Source organism: Acanthisitta chloris, unplaced genomic scaffold, assembly GCF_000695815.1.
Source record: "Acanthisitta chloris isolate BGI_N310 unplaced genomic scaffold, ASM69581v1 scaffold10918, whole genome shotgun sequence".
NCBI classification, from domain to species: Eukaryota; Metazoa; Chordata; class Aves; order Passeriformes; family Acanthisittidae; genus Acanthisitta; species Acanthisitta chloris.
In genome coordinates, this window is record NW_008686629.1 from 2,824 (window position 1) to 26,035 (window position 23,212).

At 45.6% G+C, this 23,212-nt stretch overlaps 1 protein-coding gene across 1 annotated transcript in view; it reads right to left on the bottom strand.

Moving 5' to 3' along the window:
• Positions 1 to 23,212, bottom strand: part of CLMP (CXADR-like membrane protein) — a 39,119-nt gene that overhangs the window by 2,346 nt on the left and 13,561 nt on the right. The window contains 3 exon segments of the mRNA XM_009080249.1: positions 362 to 576; positions 1,432 to 1,633; positions 2,280 to 2,437. Of these exon segments, the coding sequence (XP_009078497.1) occupies positions 362 to 576; positions 1,432 to 1,633; positions 2,280 to 2,437 (575 nt within the window).

Genomic DNA, 23,212 nt, shown 5'->3' on the forward strand with positions numbered 1-23,212 from the left:
ATCTGAAAAACAGGAAAATCACCAGTGGGATTAATCAAAGAGACAAAGAAACTTTCACTGTGGGTAGGACACAGGAGCACAAATGAACTTCCGATTCGAATCAGTTCCAGAACAATCGTTTGTCAACGTAACTCCTCATGCACTTCCTCAGGGTGGAACAGCCCACAAGGTCCTGCTGCAGCAGGGAGAGGAGTTGTTAGATCATTACTATCACTGCCACCAAGTGATGCCATTTATAGAGCAGCCACGTGATGGGCCATGTGCAGAACCATGTGGGAGTTATCTGGCTTTGAGTGTCCCAGGGCTTAGAGGAAATGCCCCAACTCATTGACTTAAGAGCTCTGAGAGGAAGTGCCCCAACGTACTGATTCAATAGCTGAGGAAATGAGTGAGGAAATGCTGACTTACTGACTCTGGATGTGGGTGGGAGGTGTTCAGCTCTCTCGTCCTCCTCGTTGATGCGCTGCCAGCGGTAGGAGATGGGGGCAGTGCCCGAGGCTGAGCGGCACTGCAGGGACAGCTCCTTCCCCTCCAGCATCTCCCCTTCCAGCCAGCATTTGGGCTTGGAAGGTTTTTCTAGGAGAAGCAGAAGACAGGTCACCGAACACAGCAAGCTCAGTGGCAATCCTTTCTTTGGCAAGGTATTCCAGGAGCTGCCTTGTCTGGAATGCGTGAAGGAATCACACCAGGGATGTTTGTTAGGGAACTTCATGTGCAGCTTCACAGTCTAAGAGTGAATGTGGCTGGGTTAGCCATTATAACACTCTGTGGCAGTTTGTCTCATGGTTACTTGCATCACTGGAGCTCTGTCATCACATTCCTCCTCTGGGCACTGTTTAGAGAATATTCTTTCCCTCCCTCTACTTCTCCATTTCTTCCTTCTCCCCAGAGTATCTGGCAGGACACAGCACATGGTCCATGGGATCACAGTGTATGTGGCAAAGCCAATGAATGATCTGGAATCAGGGAAGGGAAAGGCTAACCCTGGCAGCTTATTTGTCACCACCACTGACTTGGATCAGGTTGGGGTCCTGGGCCATGAACTCACAGCAGGAGATCTGGACAGGATGATCAGCAGCTAAGCTAGAGTATCAGTCGAGTTTGGGTGATGAGATCATAGAGATAATTTGGAAAGCACAGCATAATTTTGCAGATAACCATACTCACTCACCTCCAAGCAGCTCTCTGGGCTCTTCCTGTGCCCTGTCCTTTGCCAACAAATGCAAAGGCAAATATGGAGCTGGACAGTGAAACCTGATCATGAGGTGTCTTTGTGTATTTATATAAATGCAAAGGCAGATATGGAGCTGGACAGTGAAACCCGATCATGAGGTGTCTTTGTGTATTTATACCCTGCTGAAATAAATCTCTCTCCAGGAAGTGAGTGTAGGGATATTTTTTTCCCTGCGAAGAACAATAAACTGTCCTTACCTACCACCTTGAGGGTGATGCGAGCCCACTCATACTGCCCAGCATTCTTCACCTTGCAGATGTACTTCCCTGCATCACTGGACTGCAGGGATATGATCTGTAAGGATGCATCTCCAGCAAGGAAATTGGATGTGAAGGACACACGGCCCTTCTGCTCCTCATTCAGGTCATCATAGACACGACCTCCGGAGTAGGTGATCACCTGGGGGGCAGAGACAGGCACTGAACTGCCACTTGGCACTTCACTTTTACAGGGAATCACAAACCAAAGTGTTTCCAGGCCTTGCAGACCAAGTTCTGCATGGTTAGTGACTTGCCAAGGGTCACACTGTGGCAGGGTGGAGAATTAAACCTGGATTTCTAGTCTGAGAGTGATACATAAAGTGTATTTATGGTAGAGATTTATATTGGAGCATTTCTAGAAGTGCCAAAATAGACATCAGCTTATGTCACAACATACAAAAGCAGCTTGTAGTTCTGGCTCAGCTAATTTAAGTTACTGCAGACCTAATTTTTATAAGTACTAAGCTACTACATTTTTTTCTTTTTTTCCCTGAAACTAAGGATTCAAAAATTTGGCCTACAAAGGCATCTTTGAAAACCCAAAGGGCACTTCTTAACACCCAATGATAACTGATTGCACTTAAAGCAAACCCAACTGTAACACAACCTGCTCCAACACAGCACGTGTGACTATCAAATACCTTCCCTGCGTCACAAACCTCTCTCAATCAGCTGTGTTGTCTCAACACTGCTTAGGCCATCAGGGTAACTTGCAGAGATCATCACAGAAGTGTGGCTGAATCGATGTCTATGCAGGAAGAGGAGCATTTCCTCAGCAAACCTACCGCTTTCTGCACGGTCTCGGAGATGTGCAGCAGCCACTCGATGTCGAGGCTGCTCTGCTCCAGCAGCCCTAGGCGGTGGTGGCACGGCAGTGTCACGTTCTCCTCAGCCACCCTCTTGAACTCAGTCTGAGCCTCAGCCAGCCAAATGGAACAGGAGGCTGAAAGACAGACACCCAACAGTCAGAGGCTGCACCTCGTCACGGCCCCAAGCCTGACACAGCTCCAGGAGTGTTTGGACAACACTCTCAGGCACAGGGTGGGAAGGATTGTTGGGCATGTCCATGTGTTGGTCCAGATGATCTTCAACAGCCCCTTCCAGCTCTGTATTCTGTGATCTCTGCCCTAAAGAGTTTTGCTAGATTCTTCCTCGTTTGCTCACAGCATCCAAGAAGGGATGATCCCTCAGGACCTGAATAACTTAATCGGCTGGATATTACAAAAAGGTTTCATAGTATGTTAAGGGGTTGGAATGAAGCTTAGAGATCATTCAGCCCCAACCCCCTGGCCTGGGCAGGGACACCTCCCACCAGAGCAGGTTGCTCAAGGCTCATCCAACCTGGAATGAACACTGCCAGGTTTGGGGCAGCCACAACCTCCCTGGGCAACCTGTGCCAGTGTCTCACCACCCTCACAGGAAAATCTTCTGCCCAATAACTAACCAAAATTTCCCTCTTTCAATTTCTCCCCATTACTCCTTGTCCTGTCACTGCAGTTACTAAAACAGAGTCTCTCCAGCTTCCCTGGAGCCTCTTCAGAGGGTGTTTGGGCACTGGAACAGATTTAGGTTGGATATCTTAGGACAAGGTTCTTCCCCCAGGGTTGTTTGGGCACTGAACAGCTCCCCAGGGCAGTGGGCACAGCCCCAAGGCTGACAGAGCTCAAGGAGTGTTTGGCCAATGCTTTCAGGCACTTTGTGGAATTATTGGGGTGTCTTGTGCAGGGACAGGAGTTGGACTCAATGATCCTTGTGGGTCCTTTCCAGCTCTGTATATTCCATGATTCCATGCAAACCCAACAGCTTATCTTCCTGGGCAGATTGCAGCTGATTCAAGGAGGCATCTATACATACACAGGCAGTTTCACACTAATATTTAAGCACCAAGAACAGATGGTTTCACCCTCCAGAGCTGTCGATAATGAAGTCACACCCACATCCCCTGTGTGCTCAAAATTCCAGATAACCTCCTCAAGCTTTGCCTTCACTTCTTCTTCACCTTAACTCAGAAGCACTATTTCCACCCAGAAATCCTACAGAGCCCATCCCTTTATCCCTAGGTCAGTCTGACAAGTCTTGGAGTGTCTTCCCTAACACTAAATGATAAATCAGCACTGGAAATAAGAGATCAGCCTGGGAAGAAAAAGGTTAACCTTAGGAAAAGCGTAGTACAAATAGGGTAGGAAAGTGTCTTTGAATAGAAACGTTAAAAAAATATCATAAATTGTCAAAAACCGGTTTGTCAGGATTTAAAAAGGAAATAAAAAGGGAAGGAAAATGCCAGGCGAACCCACTAGAGGGAAGCAGAGCCCTTGAAATGTTAGCCAAAAGACCCAGAAACGTGTTCCCTCCCCAAAACGTGGCCCAGGAGATGATGTGACACAGGAAAATATGATGTTCAGCCAGAACTGTGTTAGGTACTGTCTGGTCGAGTTTCTATACCTCATCCCTGCTAAAACTGCACAAAATCAGGGATCGATATTTGGCTTTGCCCATCTCCAGCTTTGGATAGCCCATGGACTCACTGTAATAAATAAAAACTCAATTAAAACTGACCCAAAAGATGGGAGAGATGGAAAGTTTAGGGCACTATGGATGTTCCAGGTGTGCTCAGACACCAAATGTTCCAACCAGGTCTCCATGGGGTTTCCTGGGGTGCAAATTCCATCTGTCTTTTGGGTTCGAATCCTCTGAGTGCCGTTGGGTAGTTCAGTTTTACTGTTCCAGATGAAATCCTAAACCCATTTTTTTCCCTCCTGTGAACTGAGCTGAAATATATTGCTTCTTGGGCCAGTTATTGTGAAACTGATTCAAACTGGGAGAGTTAGGAGCACTAGGAAGTCCCAATGTGTGACTGAACACACCATCCTGGGATCAAACAGCAGGAGCATAAGAAGTTGTAGCTGCATAGGTTGAATTTGTTCCTAAATTTGTGTTTAAACAGTGGATCCTGAACCTTCTCTTTACTTTCAAGTGAAAAAGAGACAGGAAATGTTACATCAAGCATGACACTTCCTCAGCTCTTTTTATTTCTTCAGGACCAACCTTTAGAGTTCTGTTTCTGCTCCCATTCCCAGATCTACCTCTGTGTTGTTACCCTGAGCTCCTGAGCTTCTGCTATTTAAATGACACTCCCCAAACACTCTATAAACAGGTATCACCTACTGTGTGTATGCACCTACAGAAAACACCCAGAACATTAAGACAGGTGGAACCCTGCAAAGGATTCAGCTCTGCACTGATCTCAGCATCAATGGATGGCAGGGAAAGCTCCTTTCCAGCCACATTAGCTGCTTTCTTTAGAGGGCAAAGTAATCCAGTTTATCACTGGATTCGCTGCTCTGCCAAATACAATCACACACTGAGCCCTGAACGAGCTGCTCTTGCTTTCTCCTGCAGGCTGTCCTCATTAGCACTCATCAATAACCCTCATTTACTCACCACAAAAGGGACAATTCACCCAACATCTGCAGCATTTCCAAAGCCCTGTGCCAGCACTGAGGATTCCTGCATCCATTGCAGGGTATTCAGGTATAGTTTACGTAGGAAACCTTGATCAGGATTATAATTCACCTTCTGAGAGTATAACAAATATAATTTTCCTTCCTTTCTGGCTTGGACACAGTGGTTTTAGAAGAGCTCACACCTGATTGTTGCTGCTCCCAGCAAACACCTCTGGATTTGAGGAAGAGCCTTGTGTCTATAAACTCATCTTCTACATGGGAGCAGGATCAGGGAGACATCCAGTGAGATAGTGACTCCAATTTCTAACCCCCTCACTCTGTTTTTCCAAAGATTCCTGTGATCAGAAATAATTTAGAGCTGATTATTGAACCAATAACCAAACTCTGACACACTGTGTGTGCTTTCCTATATCATTACTAAAAGTCTAATTAAAACCCCCAACTTGTCTCTCAAAACCATATTAGTGCTTTAACAATGTCCACAAGCTCCCAAGGAAGTTTCAGTTTTAAGGTGTTCTAGACAGGACCCTTAACTTCATTTCCTTCCAGTCACCTGGACCTGTGTATGGTCAAAAAGAAGCTCAAACAGCTTCACAGCAGTACCCAACAGAGGTGCCAGTTAGAGAAATGACCCAAGAAAATCCCAAAGAGAGCCCAAACTGAATAAATGTCTTATTTTCAGTGGTCTGGGTAGGGTTTGGCTAGAACAAGCAGGGACAAAATGGAATTTTTAGATACATGCTGGAATTGATGATATAGGCCTTGGAGACAAAAAGGAGCTAGAAAGATATGCAGGTCCCTCCTAGGTTATTAAAAGTGGTTTAACATTCAGTGAAAAACAGATGCTCCCTGAATTTCTCTGTATTTGTGCAGATCAGACCTTGCAAGAACAGCTCAAACAAGTGAGCTCCTTTTAACCATTCTCCCCTCTCCCTGTCTGAAGCTCTGTTTCAATGACTCCTAGAGCAGAGTGTCAGCTCATGGGCAGCTCCTTCCAGCAGCAAACCCCTCCAGACACTGCCCAGGTCACACACATGGCATGGCAAAGGCACTTTTGGCCCTGCAAAGCCTTTTGCTCTGCTCCAGGGAGCCCAAGTGGCTCCACACCTTCCCCTGCAGAGCTCCAGAGCCACGGGAGGGCAGAGCCTGCTCAGTGCACAGAGCACAGACAATAGATGACTTCTCCAGAAATCAGATCCAAGAGTAATGCCACATCCATGCAGGCTCTGCAGTTCTTACCCCCAAACCCTTTTTTTCCCCTTCCACATCCTGTTGGCAACACTTTGTGCTGCAGAGAGTCATTGGGGAATCTTTTCTTTCAGCTTTCTCAGCCACTGTCCCACAGCTTCAGAAGGAGGTGGGATTGTTCTTCCTGCTTATTCCAACTGCAGCAGTTTGGAAGCATTGCCCATGGGCCTAAAAAAGCCTTGGGTGCAGTGCCAGGCTTGGTGCCACCCCACGGGCACTGCATGTTCTGTATTTGGGGAGGACACCAGTGCCAGGTTTGGCTGTTCAGTCCATTGTGCACGGGACAATAACTCACCAGACACCCTGCAGACTGGGGACAAAGGCTGTCTGAGCCCTCACTGATGTTTGAATCTCCAAGGAACACAGAGCAACAAAGACTTGAAGCAATCCCAGAGCTGGCACACCTAACCAGGCAGTGCCCACACAGCAGGAGCTCAGGTTTAGGGCACATAAAGGGGTTTTCAGCCCTCTCAGACCTTTCTGCCTTGCATGTGTAGCAGATTTAGGAGTTAAAAAACGTGGAGAACAGCCTACATATTTCTCATGCAAAGAGAAGTACTTCCCACAACTCATGTCAGCATTTTTCTACTGATTTTGAATGTGTGTTTTAAAGGAGTTTGAATTTCAGTCAGCCCTTGAATCTGGACATAGAGGGAAACATCCTGTGCAATGCAGCAAGTGCTGGGTAAACTGGGACTGTGTATTTGACCTTACCACAGGTTATCATCACCCAAAAGTAGTGTTTTCATGCCCAAATCCATGCCCTGATCACACATGAAACTCAGTTTATTTCCATGCCCAAGAACAAGTCTATGTACTTATACACACACACACATATACACCAACATCAAATATACATAGACAGACAAGCAGAATCCGAGTGAAAATAAATGTTTTGCTGACACTTGTATTTGTAGGCAAATTCTCATCCTTAAAAGCTAAAGAGCTTCCAGATTTAAATCTTTCAGTAGGTTCAGAAGGTTTGGATTAGGGAGCAATGCTAAAAATAGATTATACTTTTTAAAAAGTAATAAGTTGTGCTGTATCACTGAACTGCTGGAATTAGGAGGAACAGCCTAGAAAAGACTCAGGGAATCAAGATACAAGAAATCTATAATAATCCTTTGTTCACTTGGTCCAAACCAAACTCACTTAAGATATTAATATCCAAAATGCATCTTGAAACATTTTAGTTTCTTCAGGAAGTTTATTCTCTGAAGTTTAAACGGTGAAGTTTATCCTTCAGCAACACTTTTCAAGAGTTATTTTGGCTTTTTTAGCCAAGATGACATTTGCAATAGACTATTCCAAGGCACTGATGTTCACAGAGGAGCAGAACTGCAGTGTGTAATTATCCTGCAGCATGAGACATCCTGTCCTGCACCAGGCACAGGGAGGTGACTCAGGAAGCAACTCCAAACTTCCTTCAATACACCAGTAAGAGCAGGAATTCAGTGGTATCCACACACAGAGTTTATACAGTGTCTGAACAATTCCCATTTCACCTGTGACAGGTGCTCTGTCTGCTTTGGTTCATTAGTATCAAAGTGTTTCCTGGGTGAAAGTGTGACAGGAACAGTGAATAACCACTGATGTCAAGGCACATCACATCCTCTCTGGAACAAGAACAGTCCCCAACAGACAAGTTCTCAAAAGTGCAGCCTCTAATTCTGTGCTCTGATTTGGAGTCCTTCTTGGGATCACAGAATCATAGCATTTAAGGGTTGGAATGGACCTTACAGATCATGCAGCCCCAACCCCCTGCCCTGGGCAGGGACAGCTCCTCACTAGATCAGGTTGCTCAAGGTTTCATCCAACCTGGCTTTGAACACCACCAGGGTTGGGGCAGCCACAGCCTCCCTGGGCAACTTGTGCCAGTGTCTCACCACTCGTAGACTAGAAAACTTTTTTCTAATATCCAACTTAAACTTTCCCTCCTTCAGTTTGAACCCATTACCCCTTGTCCTGTCACTGCAGTTCCTAACACAGAGTTCCTCTCTGGCTCCTTGTAGCACCTTCAGGGATTGAAAAGTTGCTCTGAGGTATCCACACAACCTTCTCTTCTCCAGGCTGAACAGCCCAAACTCCCTCAGCCTGTCCTCACAGGGGAGATGCTCCAGTGCTCTGAGCAACTTTGTGTCCTCCTCAGACTTGCTCCAACAGTTCCATGTCCTTCCTGTGCTGAGGACACCAGAACTGTGTGCAGTGTTCCAGGTGGGTCTCATGAGAGCAGAGGGGAAGAATCACTTCTTTTGACCTGTTGCCCACACTCTTTGGTTGCAGCCACACTCCTGAAAGTTATCTTCACATCTGTGTGATTGCACCAGCTGAGAATAGGATGCTTTGAGAAGAACATTTTGGCCCTGCAAATAACACTTTCATCCCAAAATCCAGGTAGGCTGCTGGAAAACACACCTGAGTGCATCCAGCAGTGCCAATGCTATAGCTGTTCTGAGCTAGACCTGCAGCTCAACTGCTCAAGGACTTCATTTCAGTAAAAACAATCCAAAGAAACAAGAACTCTCTACTTCATGTTTAAATCAGCCCCAAGAGAATAAATATCCACACAACTATACCAGAGTGTTCCTTCATCCTGCACTTTCAGCTCACTATTCTTGTGCTAAAATCCACAAGTCTGTGAAAACAGAGGATGTCTAAATTAGGTATCTACAGGAATAATGTGCTGGAGAGTTCAAAACAAAAAGCCCAGCACAGCTTGCCATGTTGCAACTCTGAACCACTCCTTCGGGCCAGGAATTTAAGACATTTCACATCTGTTAGAGCTCATTCTTGCTAGAGCCTTGGAGGAAATGATTTACTAAGTTTCTTTCTGAAAAAGCACAAGCCTCTTCTCCCCCCTCCACCCCCTCAGTGCTAATGGGCAAAACCTGAGCGTTTTGCAATAAGCAAATTCACAATTTCACATGCTTAGGCTGACAACGACTTTTATGGCCAAAGAATTACATCTTCAGTAAAACTTTCAGGGTTCCTTGTGTGACTTGGAAGTGAAATCAGCTAAGTGCTAAAGACACCACAGACTCGTTCTATAGTCAAGTCTTTAAGGCTCTGTGGGCCTTAAAATTAAACTCTATTGAAAAAGCAAACACCTTTTTTCTCTCCAAACATTGTTAAGAACTGCAGTGATAGGAGAAGGGGTAATGGATTCAAACTGAAAGAGGGAAAATTTAGGTTAGGTGTTAGGAAGAGGTTTTTCCCTGTGAGGGTGGTGAGACACTGGCACAGGTTGCCTTGCCCAGGGGGGGCTGCCCCAACCCTGGCAGTGTTCATTCCAGAGTGGATGAAACCTGGAACAACCTGCTCTGGTGGGAGGTGTCCCTGCCCAGGGCAGGGGTTGGGACTGGATGATCTCTAAGCTCCATCCCAACCCCTAAAATTCTATGATCATCCCCCACCAGTGCTGGTCAGTTATGATAACAGACATAGGCACATTCAGGCTTTTACCTCTCCTTGGACTCTCTTCCCTAGTTTCTGCTGTGGATTAACTAAGGGAATGAACAGCTAGGTCGGGTTATTCAGAGTTCTGAGTGGAACCCAAGAAGGTTAACACCCCCTAACTCATCCTCAGACCACACCAGCCCTAACAGTTACCCTGACAGCATTTTAAGCCAAAATAAACATCAACTGGTGTCTTCCTGCAGACAGCTCTTTGCATTCCTTGCACAAGGGAGGAGAGCTGGGGGCGGCCCAAGTCTCTTAAGGATAATTAAGGGAGCCAAGGCTGTGCTCTGGGACATCTGCTCTCTGTATTCCTTGGCTGGCAGAGGCAAAGGCCAAAGGTTGCCTTCTCCCAAGAGCTCCAAGTGGCCGTGCCCTGGCCCCAGTGCATGCTGCCTGCAGCAGGCTCCCCTCTGCCTGCCTTTGATTTCAGGAATTTGGGTTGTGAAGCAAAAGCATCTCAAATAGGAAAAATGTGAGATAAGAGTCAGCTCCCCCCGGAACAGGATAGCTGTGGTGGAAGAGGGAGGTCAGCACAGCCCCAGCCAAATCCACAGAGCACTGCAGAGCCTCTGTAATTGGAACCACATGTATGTGCTCAGGGCTGAGGCTTGGGGAGGCTGTTAAAACAGAAAGCAAAGGAGAAGAATCCTGCATGTTGCTGAGTTTCCAAAGGGTGACCTGAACCCTTTGGAATTGCAACTGCAGAGGAGTGAGGAAGGAGAACAGAAAGCAACATTTCACTTCACAGCAAAGGCTCTGATTTTTAAAGGTTTTCAACAACTAAACCAGAGTGTAGGAGGAGGCCACGATTTGGCTGGTTCTGTTGGCACTACCAACAGCAATACCAACAGCTGCAGAAGCATGGGAAGTTGTCCACCAATCCTTCCCTGGGCAGTCCTGGATGAGCCAGGGAATAGATGTAGTGGTAACACACAATATGTGTCTAAATGTGCTGTGTCTTCACACTGCCCTTAAACAACGGCTGACCAGGGCAAGTCTGGGGCTCACAGTGACTGTAGCAGCAAGGATGAATCGTTCCCCAGGGAAAGCTCAGGGATTCCTTAGTGGATTAAAGACAGGGGGAAAGAAAGACTGACCCTGCAGCACCCAGAGATCAGCTAAGGATCTTACCTATACAGGTAAAATTATGTCCCTGAAAATACCAACAAAATTAGCCTTCAGCACCAACCCATAAAACTGAATCCAGACTTTGGAATATTTGAGAAAAATTGACACTTTCCATTAGCTGAGGACCTTCCCAGGCAGCCAACAGCTCTGCATGTGCTGTGCCTGTCCTTTTCTCACTGCACTTTAAAAAAAAAGAAAATCAAGTGCAAATCAGTGATTGTGGATTTACATCCCTGGAGACTCAAGACCAGAAAACAAGGCACCAGAACTGCATCTTCTTATTTAATGGTTCACAGAGTGCTTGTGCAGAGGAACGTGTGAAATCCCTTTGCCTTTAGTCCATGCAATTTTATCAGTAAAATGGTCCAGGTGTCTTCTGTTTACAGTAACAGAGCTCAGCCAAGCCTGTCAGTAATGCAGCTGGTGACTCCGAGCTGTGAGGACTAGATGTGTACAGAGAGCTTGTCAGTACACATCTCAGATCCCTCCAGGGATGAAGCACCTATGGCTGGTTGAGATTCCCTTTCTGTGCCTAATATTCCCTTTCTCTGCAAGCATCTCTGGGCTGCTTTATGTACCTATGTACATTCCATCCCCAAACACCAGAAATTCCACTCCTCCTGCCTGCTTTCAAATATGACTTTAAACTCTGAGAAGGAAGATGGTTTCAGTAATCATTTCCAGGCTCTCTTTCGTCTGGGGAATATTCTTAGGCCTCAGTCTTGCAGGGAGCCTATTGTTGCTGTCAGCTCATGGACATACAAGTGAAGGCACAGAGAAATGAAGTTCTCTGCCCAAGGCAGACACCAAGCAGAATCCAGAATGCAAACCCAAAGAGACAGCAACAAAACTGTGTTCAAAATAGTATTTGTCCATCAGATCTTCCTTCACCAGTTTTGAAATCCAAGGAGGAGGTTGCATCAGCTGAGGTGACTGAAAATTGAGGACAGAGAAGACTTGAGAGATTGATAAAGATTCCCAATAAAATCATTCTCACTGAGGATTCCTCCTTATATTTTTCTCTCTTTGCATCTAAGATGTTAACCAGACAGCAGTGAACTGATTGTGCTTTTCTGCTGCTCTGTGTCATGGAAATTCAACTTGTTTCAAGCTTGCCAATAAAGGTACCAGGAAACTCAAGGTATTCACAGGTGAACTTCATCCCTTCCTGCAGCTTTCTCTCAGGTCTCATTTTCCAGAAGGTTTGATGCAGTTTTAAGGTACAGCCTTCAGTCCCTGCAGCACATCCCTGTTACCTCCACGAGATGTTCAGTTGTGGGCTCATAATTGCACATAACAGGGTATGACATCTCACTTATCCTCTACAAGAGCTACTAATATGATACAAAATGAATGCCTAATGTATTAGCACTCTGTCACTTTTCATATCCACTCAGTCTCAAACCCTCGGCCACAGCCTACCCTAAGGCAGGAAATGAGCAGCAGCAGCTCCTCCCCATCACCCCAACAAAAGTCTTGTGAGACAGACACTCAACTCTGCAACACTTGTGAGATGAATCCAAGGTGCAACCACCAAGGTCTGAGCACAGGAGCAGCAGAAGTTTAACTCCAGAAGAGTTATGGTCACAGACACTGTCAAATCCAGCTGTGTGCAGCCAATTCTCTCCGAGTTAGGATCGATTACTTGGTATTTACTGACTCCAGAGGTAAGAAAATGAAAGAAAAATCATTCTCTTAATCCTCTTCTTTTTGTATGAACCAGATGGGATTGAAAAGGAGGATCAAGGTTTTAATTATCTTATCACTGTGATTCAGCTCCCTCCCTGTGCCTTCCCTAGAGTTTGGCACATCCCTGCACCAGCTGCAAACAGACTCTGAGAATATTTTCATCTTTTCTCTCACTGTTACCAGGAGTTAAAGCATCTGGACATGACATGAGGTCTCAGACCAGGGGGAGGTGGAGCTCTAAATCCCAAGAGTCTGAATCAGAGCCACAAACTGAGGGATTGCTGAGGAATGCAAACCCCACTGGGAATGCTGCAAGAGACACCCAACAGCACGTTAGGAAGTTGGTATCACACAGGCAATGCACTAAAGCTCCACACACTGGATTAGTTCACACTGTACTAAATGTAGTTTAGTTTGATAGTAAACAGTTTGATCTTGCATTTGGAGAGGGCTCAAAGTCATCCCCAAATTCTTCCCAGGAACACTTACAAAACCAAGGGCTGGTCTGAATACTATACTCATGAGAACTTGCATTGACTTTAAAACATGACAATCCCAGTTTGGAAAGCTTTGTCCTTTCAGAGGAACAGCTTTCCAGAGGGGAGCACAACATCTCTTTTAACTGACAACACTGCACAGCTGCTGAAAGTGAGCCTGAAATGCAGGAGAGGATGGAAAAGTCACACACAGGAAACAGGGAAATGTTATTTAACACAAAGTATGATAGATTCCTGCATACAGATATGGTTTTATTTTCAGTGACTCTCAGGAACAGCTGAACCTAAGGTGGTGTTGTGCACTGACAATAGCCAGAGCCCAAAGTCTGAGGAGGATTGTGCTACCCACAGGATTGCAGCATGTGAGCTAAGGGCCAAATTCCAACCTCTGGCTCCATTCCACTTGACAACAGCCTACAATCCTAAAAAGGACAGGACTACACAATAAAGGTGCATTAATCAAGTTAGTTAAATGCAGCAACAGGACTTCAGCCTAGGAAATAACATCAGAAAATGAAGGAATATTCAATTTTTACTTCTGTGAAAGTTTGGGAAGATTTTAAAACATCTGGATGAATGTGTTATTTGGTTTTTCAACTATTTATGCTATTCCAGCTCAGAATCATAGAATTTTAGGGGTTGGAATGAAGCTTAGAGACCATCTAGTCCATCCCCCTCTGCCCTGGGCACAGACACCTCCCACCAGAGCAGGTTGCTCAAAGTTTATCCAACCTGGCTTTGAATACTGCCAGGGTTGGAGCTTCTACTACCTCTCTGGGCAACCTGAATCTCAGAGTTGAACCCCATGAACTAGTTTCTACTGGTCGTATCAAACTAACTCTGCAACAGAAATGAGGTTGGAAGGGAAGCAGATGATGTTCTCAGCCCACCATAAGCTCCACTGCCAGCAGCTGAAATTCATGTTACATATATTTTTGCATGTTTGCAAATACCAAGGGTTCTGCAAAGCAACCAGAGCTGGAAAGGCCTTGGGCCATTGCTAGGGGGAACCCTGTGTGAGAAGATGTGAGCATCATCCCTGCCAAATATTCCTGTGACCTTTGCTCAAAAGAGCAATCCAGTTCCTTGGCTCACATCCCTCCTGAAGTGAGGGATGCCCCGAGTAAGGCTGCAGAGGCAGAGCCTTCTGTAAGAACAGGCACTGGGTATCAACCTCCTGAGAGCAAACAAGGCCCTGACTGAGAGCTCCAGCACGTCATGGAGCCCTGCTGAGCACACACAGTGCTTCCAAGATGCTGAACAGCAAGAGGGGTTTGGAGAGCAAAAATGGGATTCAGGCAACAGCTGAACCAATCTGCTAATTGGACGTGAAAAGGTCAGGCAGCTATCAGGAAACATACTGTAAAGGTCAGGTGAAGTATACAGAGGGAAGCCTAGGAGGAAGGGGGAGCACACATGACCAGTTCCACCACTGGGACTACATTTCCACCCTCCTTTGCAGTTCAGCTAAGAGCTCTGACCGATTTGAAAGCCTCTCTAAACTTTGCATATCTTCTTATTCAGACTCAGGTCCCTAACCACAACTTGCCCAACTGATTTCCTTAACATCAAGAAGAGTTTCCATCCACAGCTCTCAGTTATCCTAAAGCTGATATTGAATAAATATTGGAAACCATGGAGAAAAGGTGAGTCTACTACTACACCATTCCTACCTTGTGAACAGCTACTTTGGCTTATGTTGTGATCAAATGTGTTCATCATCTTTCAAAGCCACTTTTAAACTGCTGTTGAGGGCATCAAAGTACCAGTAGCACCTACCATAAATGATATCTCAGTTCCATCAGAATTGCTTTAGAACCACAGGATAAAGGTCAAAAGGAACCTCCCAAGATAATCTAGTCCAGTGTCTTGGCTCTAAATCATCTTTGTGGCCCTTAGCTGGACTCATTCCAGTACATTTCTCTCACACTGGGGAGCACAAAATAGGTACAGGACTTCCTGGTGGGACAGCTCAAGCTAGAAGAGAATCTCAAACCCTGCTGCAGAGGTTTCCTGGACAAGCTGCAGCTTCTCTGTGCCTCACTTCTGTCCCTTTCAATTTGTGTAAGCAAACCTGCATGCCTCAGGGATGCACATGTAAAGCTTACAGAGGGAACAAGGCAATTAAAAAGGAACCAGAGCCAGACTCGTCCAAGGTGCACAACTGCACCAGAGACAAGTCCTAAAAAGGGGAATTCCAGTCAGATGTTAGGAAAAAATTTCACCAGAAGAGTCAATCACTGGAACAGGAGCTCAGATTGTAGAATTAGCATCCTTGGAACTGCTCAGAACTGGAGTGGCTGAACTCTTGAGCAGCCTGGTGTAAGCTGACCTGCTGTGAGTCAGAGACCTCCAGAAATCCCTTCTGATCAGAGACAAGTCCTAAAAAGGGGAATTCCAGTCAGATGTTAGGAAAAAATTTCACCAGAAGAGTCAATCACTGGAACAGGAGCTCAGATTGTAGAATTAGCATCCTTGGAACTGCTCAGAACTGGAGTGGCTGAACTCTTGAGCAGCCTGGTGTAAGCTGACCTGCTGTGAGTCAGAGACCTCCAGAAATCCCTTCTGATTTGTTCTGTTTTAAGCTGACCCTGCTGTGAGCCAGAGACCTCCAGAAATCCCTTCTGATTTACATTGTTCTGTGACAATCTCTAAGTCTTAGAATCATACAATCATCAAGGCTGGAAGAGACCTCTAAGATCATCAAGTCCAACCATTAACCTGTCACTGCTGTAACCCTCAAACCAGATCCTCCAGCACCAGATCCAGATACCTCTTAAACACCTCCAGGGATGGTGACTCTACCACCTCCCTGGGCAATATCCCAGTGCCTGAACATCCTCACAGGGAAAACATTTCTCCTAATATTCAATCTGACTCTGCCCTGGCTCAGCTCAAGGCCATTCCCTCTACTCCTCTCCCTGCAGCCCTGGCAGGACAGACATCCCCCACCTCTCTCCAACCTTGTCAGGGAGTTGTAGAGAGCCATGAGGTCACCCCTGAGCCTCTTCTCCAGGCTAACCAACCCCAACTCCCTCAGCCCTTCCTCAAAGAGCTCAAACAGACACAAAACAAGACTCAAGTCCCAGTCCCTAAGCCTTAGGCTTTCCTTCTTCACTGCAACTTCTAGACTGCCCCAAAAAGCACACAAGGCTCCTCTCTCACATCCTGAGCTACAGAGAAGTTCTCAAGTGCCACAGTTGGTTTCAGCCCCTGTTTCACTGCACACAGCTGCAGGATGGGGGTGGTGGTGTTTTCCAGGATCCAGGCCATGGATCCACAGCAACCCCCAACTCCCCCAGCATGTGTGGTCTGTGGGGAAAACTGAGCTCATGAGTTATTTGATGAATTCAGCCCCTTTTTCTGCTGACACTATCTGTGAGGAGGTCACAGCTGTCTCCAGTTTCACTCCAGTACCAGATCTTTTCCATCATGTGGAGAGAAAAATAAACGAGCTGTTGGAACTGATCAGACACATCACCTGATACTGCTTTTTGATTGCCTTGAGTTTGCAAGTAAAAACACATCTATTTAACATTTGGGTTTTCCCCATATTTATTTGAGCCAGAATTGCCACACAAATCCACCAGAAGATTTGGCTCCTCTCTGCACTACTCAGGGGTTTTTCTGGCTTGACTTCCCTAGGAAAATCCATTTTCTGTAATAGGAGCTGACACAGCTTCTCCCCCCACTGCTTTACAAAGGCATTTTCAGTCAGGAGGGAGTGGATAAAACCATTGTCTAACACTGAATGTTATCTCTGTGCCTCCCCAAGCTGCTGTTCACCCTCATACCCTTCACTGAGGGCATCCACAGCTGCAGGTCTTGAGCACCTCTGCACCAGCCATCAAAATAGCTCAACTCTAACTTGTTTGTACTTCACCTTACAAATCCAGGGATTGGGGATAATCAAGGCTATTGTTCCTCAGGGACTTGGACATCACCAAAGAGAAATGCAAAACCAGCAAAAAAAAAAAAAAAAAAGGAAAATTATACATTCAATAAAGTGTCATTGATTGAGTTGTTTAGACCTTACAGACTTCATCCAATGGATGTCAATTAAAGGGTTTTGTCTTGCATAAGCAAAAACATCCTTAACATGACCTTCCCCCACTGCTCTCCAATGTGAGCTGTGCACATTTCACAGTGAAAAGGCCAAAATCACCACTCTGCCTTGCTGAAATCACAGTGTTCTCTTCACAGGATCAGAAAATGAACTGGGTTGGAAAAGACCTCAAAGATCATCAAGTCCAACCCCTTCCAATCCCATTGCTGAAGCTGCCAACTACCCCTGTGTGCAGTTAGCAAAGGAAAGAAGAGGAATTACAGTGCAATTTGCCCATGGATAACTAGGGACACAACAAGGATGACCAAGGTCAGAAGGAATCAGTGGCAGAGTTGGGAACAAGATTTATAACTCATAAGGTTCACCCCAATCAGGCTTCACACAGGAAAACACCTCTTGATTTGCAGGAGGCAATACTCACTGTGCCAAACACCAGACCAAGTTTAACTCCAGCTGAACTCAGGGCACAATCTTTTTTGCTTCTTAACATGAGTTTACACTCAATCTCACGCAAGGGACAACTAGTGCCAGGAGGAGCCCATGGAAAAGAGGAGCTTTGAGACTGGCACCCTACACACACCACAGTGGGGAAGGGAAAATAAATAAAAATCCATCCTATTACTTCTGGTTTCCAAATAGGACAGAGAGTGAAGCCAGCCCAGAGCTTAGGCTGTGAGGAGGTAGTTGGCTCCTTGCCCAACACATCAGTTCATTTCTGAGGCCCCTCCAGCTTCGCATGGCTAAAAAAGGAAGTTGGAAAATGTTGTACTGGAGGCAAGAAATGCTGCATCTCTCCCTGCCTCCCTGCAGGGAACAGCTCTAGGTAAGCTCTGGCCACCCAAAGGAAGAAAAGTCTGCTGGGATTTCACCTGATTCCTGCTTCATATGGGAACAGTGAGCAGCCCTTGGCCATTCCTGATGCTCACCATGCTCCTGGTGCTGCTGAAGGACTTGGCTGTGACACACAGGTGTCAGGTTATAGCACATCCCTCCAACCCTGACAAACTCCAGGCCCTGAAGGGAAACACTCACTTTCTTTTCCACTCTGTGCTGGTGCCACGTGAGCAGAACTGGCGACTGCCAACGTTTCCTTCTGAGCCTGCACAACCGTTAAAGGAACTAAATATTTTCCCATTATTACTAAAAATGGCAAGAAAAAATATCTCTATTTACACTGCAAGAGCCAGGAGAGATTTGTGCAAGGCTTTTTTTTGTTTCTTGCCTGGAAGTGCCATAACACAGGGAATAAAGGCTCCATGAGAACTCCAGCAGCTCCAGCATCCCAGTGGTGCCTTTTACCTTCAACTTTATGGTGGTGATTGGGAAACCAACACAACCAATTCTGTGCCAGTTTTGAGTATCAGATACTAACTCACTGGATGGGGGCTAAACCAGCTGTTTGACAGAATCATAGAATGTAAGAGTTGGAATGGACCTTATAGATTATCTAGTCCCAACCATCCCTGCCCTGGGCAGGGACATCCCCTCACTGGATCAGGTTGCTCAAGGCTCATCCAACCTGGATTTGAGCACTGCCAGGGTTGAGGCAGCCACAGCCTCCCTGGGCAACCTGTGCCAGTGTCTCACCACCCTCACAGGGAAAAAAAACCTTTTTTCTCACATCTAACCTAAACTTTCCCTCCTTCGGTTTGAACCCATTACCCCTTGTCCTGTCACTGCAGTTCCTAACACAGAGTCCCTCTCTGGCTCCTTGTAGGCCCTTCAGATATTGAAAAGTTGCTCTGAGGTCTCCACACAACCTTCTCCTCTCCAGGCTGAACAGCCCCAACTCCCTCAAAAAAAAGGAGATGCTCCAGTGCTCTGAGCAACTTTGTGTCCTCCTCAGATTTGCTCCAACAATTCCATGTCCTTCTTGTGTTGAGGACACCAGAACTGTGTGCAGTGTTCCAGGTGGGTCTCACAAGAGCAGAAGGGAAGAATCACCTCTTTTGACCTGCTAGCAGGTTTCACCCCATGCTAGCAAGTGGTGAATTCCCAGACAAACCCTTCTCCTCCTCTCCATGCAGGTCCCAGCCCAGCGGTGGGAAGACAGTTACATAAGTGCTGCAGGAACTGAGGGGGAGAATGAATGTCAAAGCTTGCTAGAACATGAACCCGGGAGCCTTGTGGATTCAGTCTCCAGCATCCATCAAACATGATTAATTTTAATGTCACAACATTTTAATGTCAATTACTTTTAATGTCACAGCTTCCTATTTACTCGTGCAGTCGTGCTCCAGAGCTGATAAGAGATTCCCCCAAAGAACTTTTTAGATCAAATAAATAAACAATTGAGGATAAATGTGACAAACAAGCAGCAGCCCTGGTGCCTCCCTGCTTTTGGGAGGCTTTTCAAGAGGAGAATCTGACTATTACAAAGGCTATTTCAGTGGAGAAATAGAGATCTGAGGTTTCATCGTTAGGGCCAAATTACTCCTTAGTAAAAACTCTCTTCTTCTCCTGTTTTCTGCCTACACAGTTTGGCTAGTTCAAGATGCAAGTTAGACATGTGTCTGGATATTATTTACATTGGGTTAAGCCCTTAGACAAGGTTATATTTTGTTTAGATGCTGCACAGAGCAGAGAATAACAAAGACAGTTGTGATTCTGAGTATCCTAAGATTTCTGTATAACAGAACATACACAACAGACAAGTGGAGGCTGATAAAACTAACAGAAGATTTGACTTAAAATCTTTAGATTATCAAGTGGAAAAACCAGAAAGCTAAAGATATTTTTACAAAGCAAATGGGATGTTAACTCCTCACATCACTTCCAACCCATTCCAATGTTCCCATTTCAAAGCCTGGACTTGGATTCAAATTCTTCTGGTTTTATGAACTTGTGTTTGTTAAGTGATATTTTAAATAGCTGGCGAGGTTGACAAAGCCTCAAACTCCCTGGGGGTTTCTCAAAAGAACAAAAGGAGCCTTGGAGATATCTTTAGAACCAATTATGAGGCTGAGGCTAAGTCAGACCTTTGGTCTAATGTGAAACTTAGATGGAGAAAAAAAGATACTCGAACAAACAGAGTAAAGAAAACAAGCAGGAAAGTAAGTCAGACAATTTTTGGAGTCCTTTTGGAGTCTAAAACTGACCTGGTCCAGTCACTGATATTCACTTGTGTACCCACATGTGCATTTATCACCTCTCTTAGTGGTAATATTCTCAGCTCTTTGGAACTGCTGCAGTTTCACCTCAAAAAGCACATTTTAAACCCATAACTATTCAATGCAACATTTTAAGTGCTTAATTCCCTCAATGTTGCCCACAAGCCTCAATAAATAGTATGATTATAAGAATGAAATGCACCATTAATAGATTTTTCAAAGCAGAATAGAGGAGTTTTGATGGAGTTTCAGCCTTTTCAGTGCAACAGAGACACAACATTCCTATTTGTAGTTTGCAAATCCATCAGCATCTCTTTGTAAGAAATAGCCCTACTTACTCCACTGATAGACTAGTTCAGTGGCACATTAATCTGCCTGATAATTCCTTGAATTTTCGTTTCTATACTGCATTTGCCAGGGTCTCTTAAAGACCTTTGAGTTCTGCATTATTAGGTAAGTGTTCTCAGAGGGCTCTGTAAAGCAAGAGATGTCCTGGTCCCAAGCTCCATTCAGGGAGAGAAAGGTTTAGCATGAACTGCCTTAGTTGTCAGTTGTTGTTAGGATCCAGAGCTCATTAAGAACTGAGGATGGAATTTCCATGAGTTTAATCCTCCCTCTTTCCAGGAAATCCAGCACAGCACCCTGTGCAAAGTGTCTGTCACATCGTCCTTGTGGCTGTTCACCTGGGCACGTTGGTGCTTACCTGAAAACACTGACTGTGAAAGGTGAACAGGTAAAGCACGAGGTGCCAGGAGATGCCAGACAGCACATTGTGACAGAGCTGTGTGTGTCTGACAGCAAGCACAGCCCAGAGTCATCTCCCAGCTCACATTCCTTGAGCTTAAACCCTGCTCAGCTGTGTTGTTTCAACAAGCTGAAAACAGCCTTGTGCCTGGGGTTTGCTGCAGGGACCTCTACCCTGACCCAGACTAAGCAAAGGCTCCCCAGGCACAAGCTCCCAAACCAAGCAAATTCCAATTATTTATGCATTTCTTCTGTCCTGAACTAGGCAGAGCCAAACAGCATTGCTGGGGGGCTGCAAGGCTCTTCACCTGGGGCTACAGGAAAATCTCCACCAAGACAAATCCATCCACAGGCTCTCCATCCTGGTTTTATTTCACCTCCTCTCTCCATCTGAGAAATCCTCTCCTCCGCTACAGCCAACTCATCACATCCACTCAAGTTCAGATTTATTACCTTAGCTGCTGTCCATGCTTTTTATTTACACTCAGATATTGGCCAGGAAACATGTTTTCCAATGGAATCTCACTAAGTTCACACAAACACCACCAAGAGTTGGACTCAGTGATCCTTGTGGGTTCAACTCCAAACATCCTGTGGTATGCAAGTTTCCTCTGTAGTTTGGTTCCCTCTTTTCCATGGCAAGCTGAGTACATCACATCAAGGATGTGCATGTGCTAAATAGCATCTCAATTTCTCCCTCTGTGCACACACTACTTCTGCCATGAGCTTAAAATCCTTTAGGAGACAGAGTTAGAGTCACAGAGTAATAGAACAGTACCAGCAATACCAGCAAAGCCTGACATTGTCCTGCCCTACAAGCCAAGAGCAGTGAAAGCAAGACTTGAGCTTGTGATCCTTTAGACTTCCACCTTTGCCTTCTGGAGAGGTCTAGGTGAGAGGACAAGAGAAGCAATCAGAGTTGCAGTACTAGACTAGCAAGGACAGAGTTGGACCCATTTTCTTCAGCAATGCACATTGAGAAATGGAGCATCCAACTACTAGAAAACAGATTCAACTTAAGTTCAGGAGGAGATGAGATGTTTAGAAGGCTCAATGGCAAGTTAAGTTAGATTTCTTCCTTCAAGAAAATAATGCTTTCCCCTAACTGCCTAATGTTCAGGAATAAATTCTCCACATTGCCATGTGATTGCACAGGCTGTCACAGTTGTGAGGTTCCTTCCACCTCCACCTGATACTGGATCACTTGGAGTGAAATAATCATTACACAAAGTGTTAGTCTCCTCTGGTCCTGTAATTCCCAGCTCCTCATTTCCATGTTTGCTCTCAGGCAGACTCTGACTCGCTGCCTGAATCTATGCAAGAGAACTCAAAGACTTCTTAGGGGTTCCCAGAGAATTTCCAAGGCATCTGTCAGAGCCTGATACAATTTGTGACAGCTCCCAGGACTGAATCAAGGCCACGAGTAGCTGTGGCAAACCTGTGGGCACAGGAGGATGTTTGGCTGAGTGAGTGAATTAGCTGTTTGCTGATGGGAAGAACAGGCTGAGGAAGAATCCCTTGTTTATTCTATACCCTGTTCCCATATCCTTTCCTCAAACCAGCTCCTGTTAATAACTGGGAAGAAGAGAAGAGGCTAAGTGAGCATCCTAACCCTTATTATTGTACCTGTTATTCTGCCACACATGCTGATTACATGCTGACACTCAGTCCAGGGCACAGCTCCAATGTGTGAATCTTGCACTCACAATTAACATCCCCATTTGCTCTGGGGTTGCTCTAAGTGGAGTGACAGGAACTGATACCCCTCAGCTCCCTGTTTCAAGCCTGAATTTCCCCTCCTGGATTGCCTCAGCAAAAAGTGACCACAGCTTCATAACACTGGAAATTGTTTATTAGTTTTGCCTAGGAGAGAAGGAAAAAAAAACCAAAACAACAACCAACCCAAATGGCTCCACTGTGCAGCTAACAGCAGTTCATCAGCCCAGATTACACCAGGCTCCATCTGGCCCTCATTAACATCTAGAAACAAACCCCAAGTGTCTGCCAGGCAATGGGGCTCATACAGAATAAGCCAAATAAGCTGTGCCCACTGGCAGAGTCCTGATGGATCCTCAAGGATTTTGTAGGATGCTACTAGACACCAGCACAATTGGAGCAAGCAGAAAAGGTATCCTGAACCAGATTTCCAGCTGCTTCTGGCATCCTGCAGGATACAAACTGCTGTTGGGGGGATGGTGCAAGGAGGGGGGGGGACACATGGTCATGGGTTTGCTGAGCAATGTTTTATTCAGGCTGTTTATCCTCAAAAAAGAACATTTTCCTTTTAGATTCAATTATCTGGATTCTGTTTAT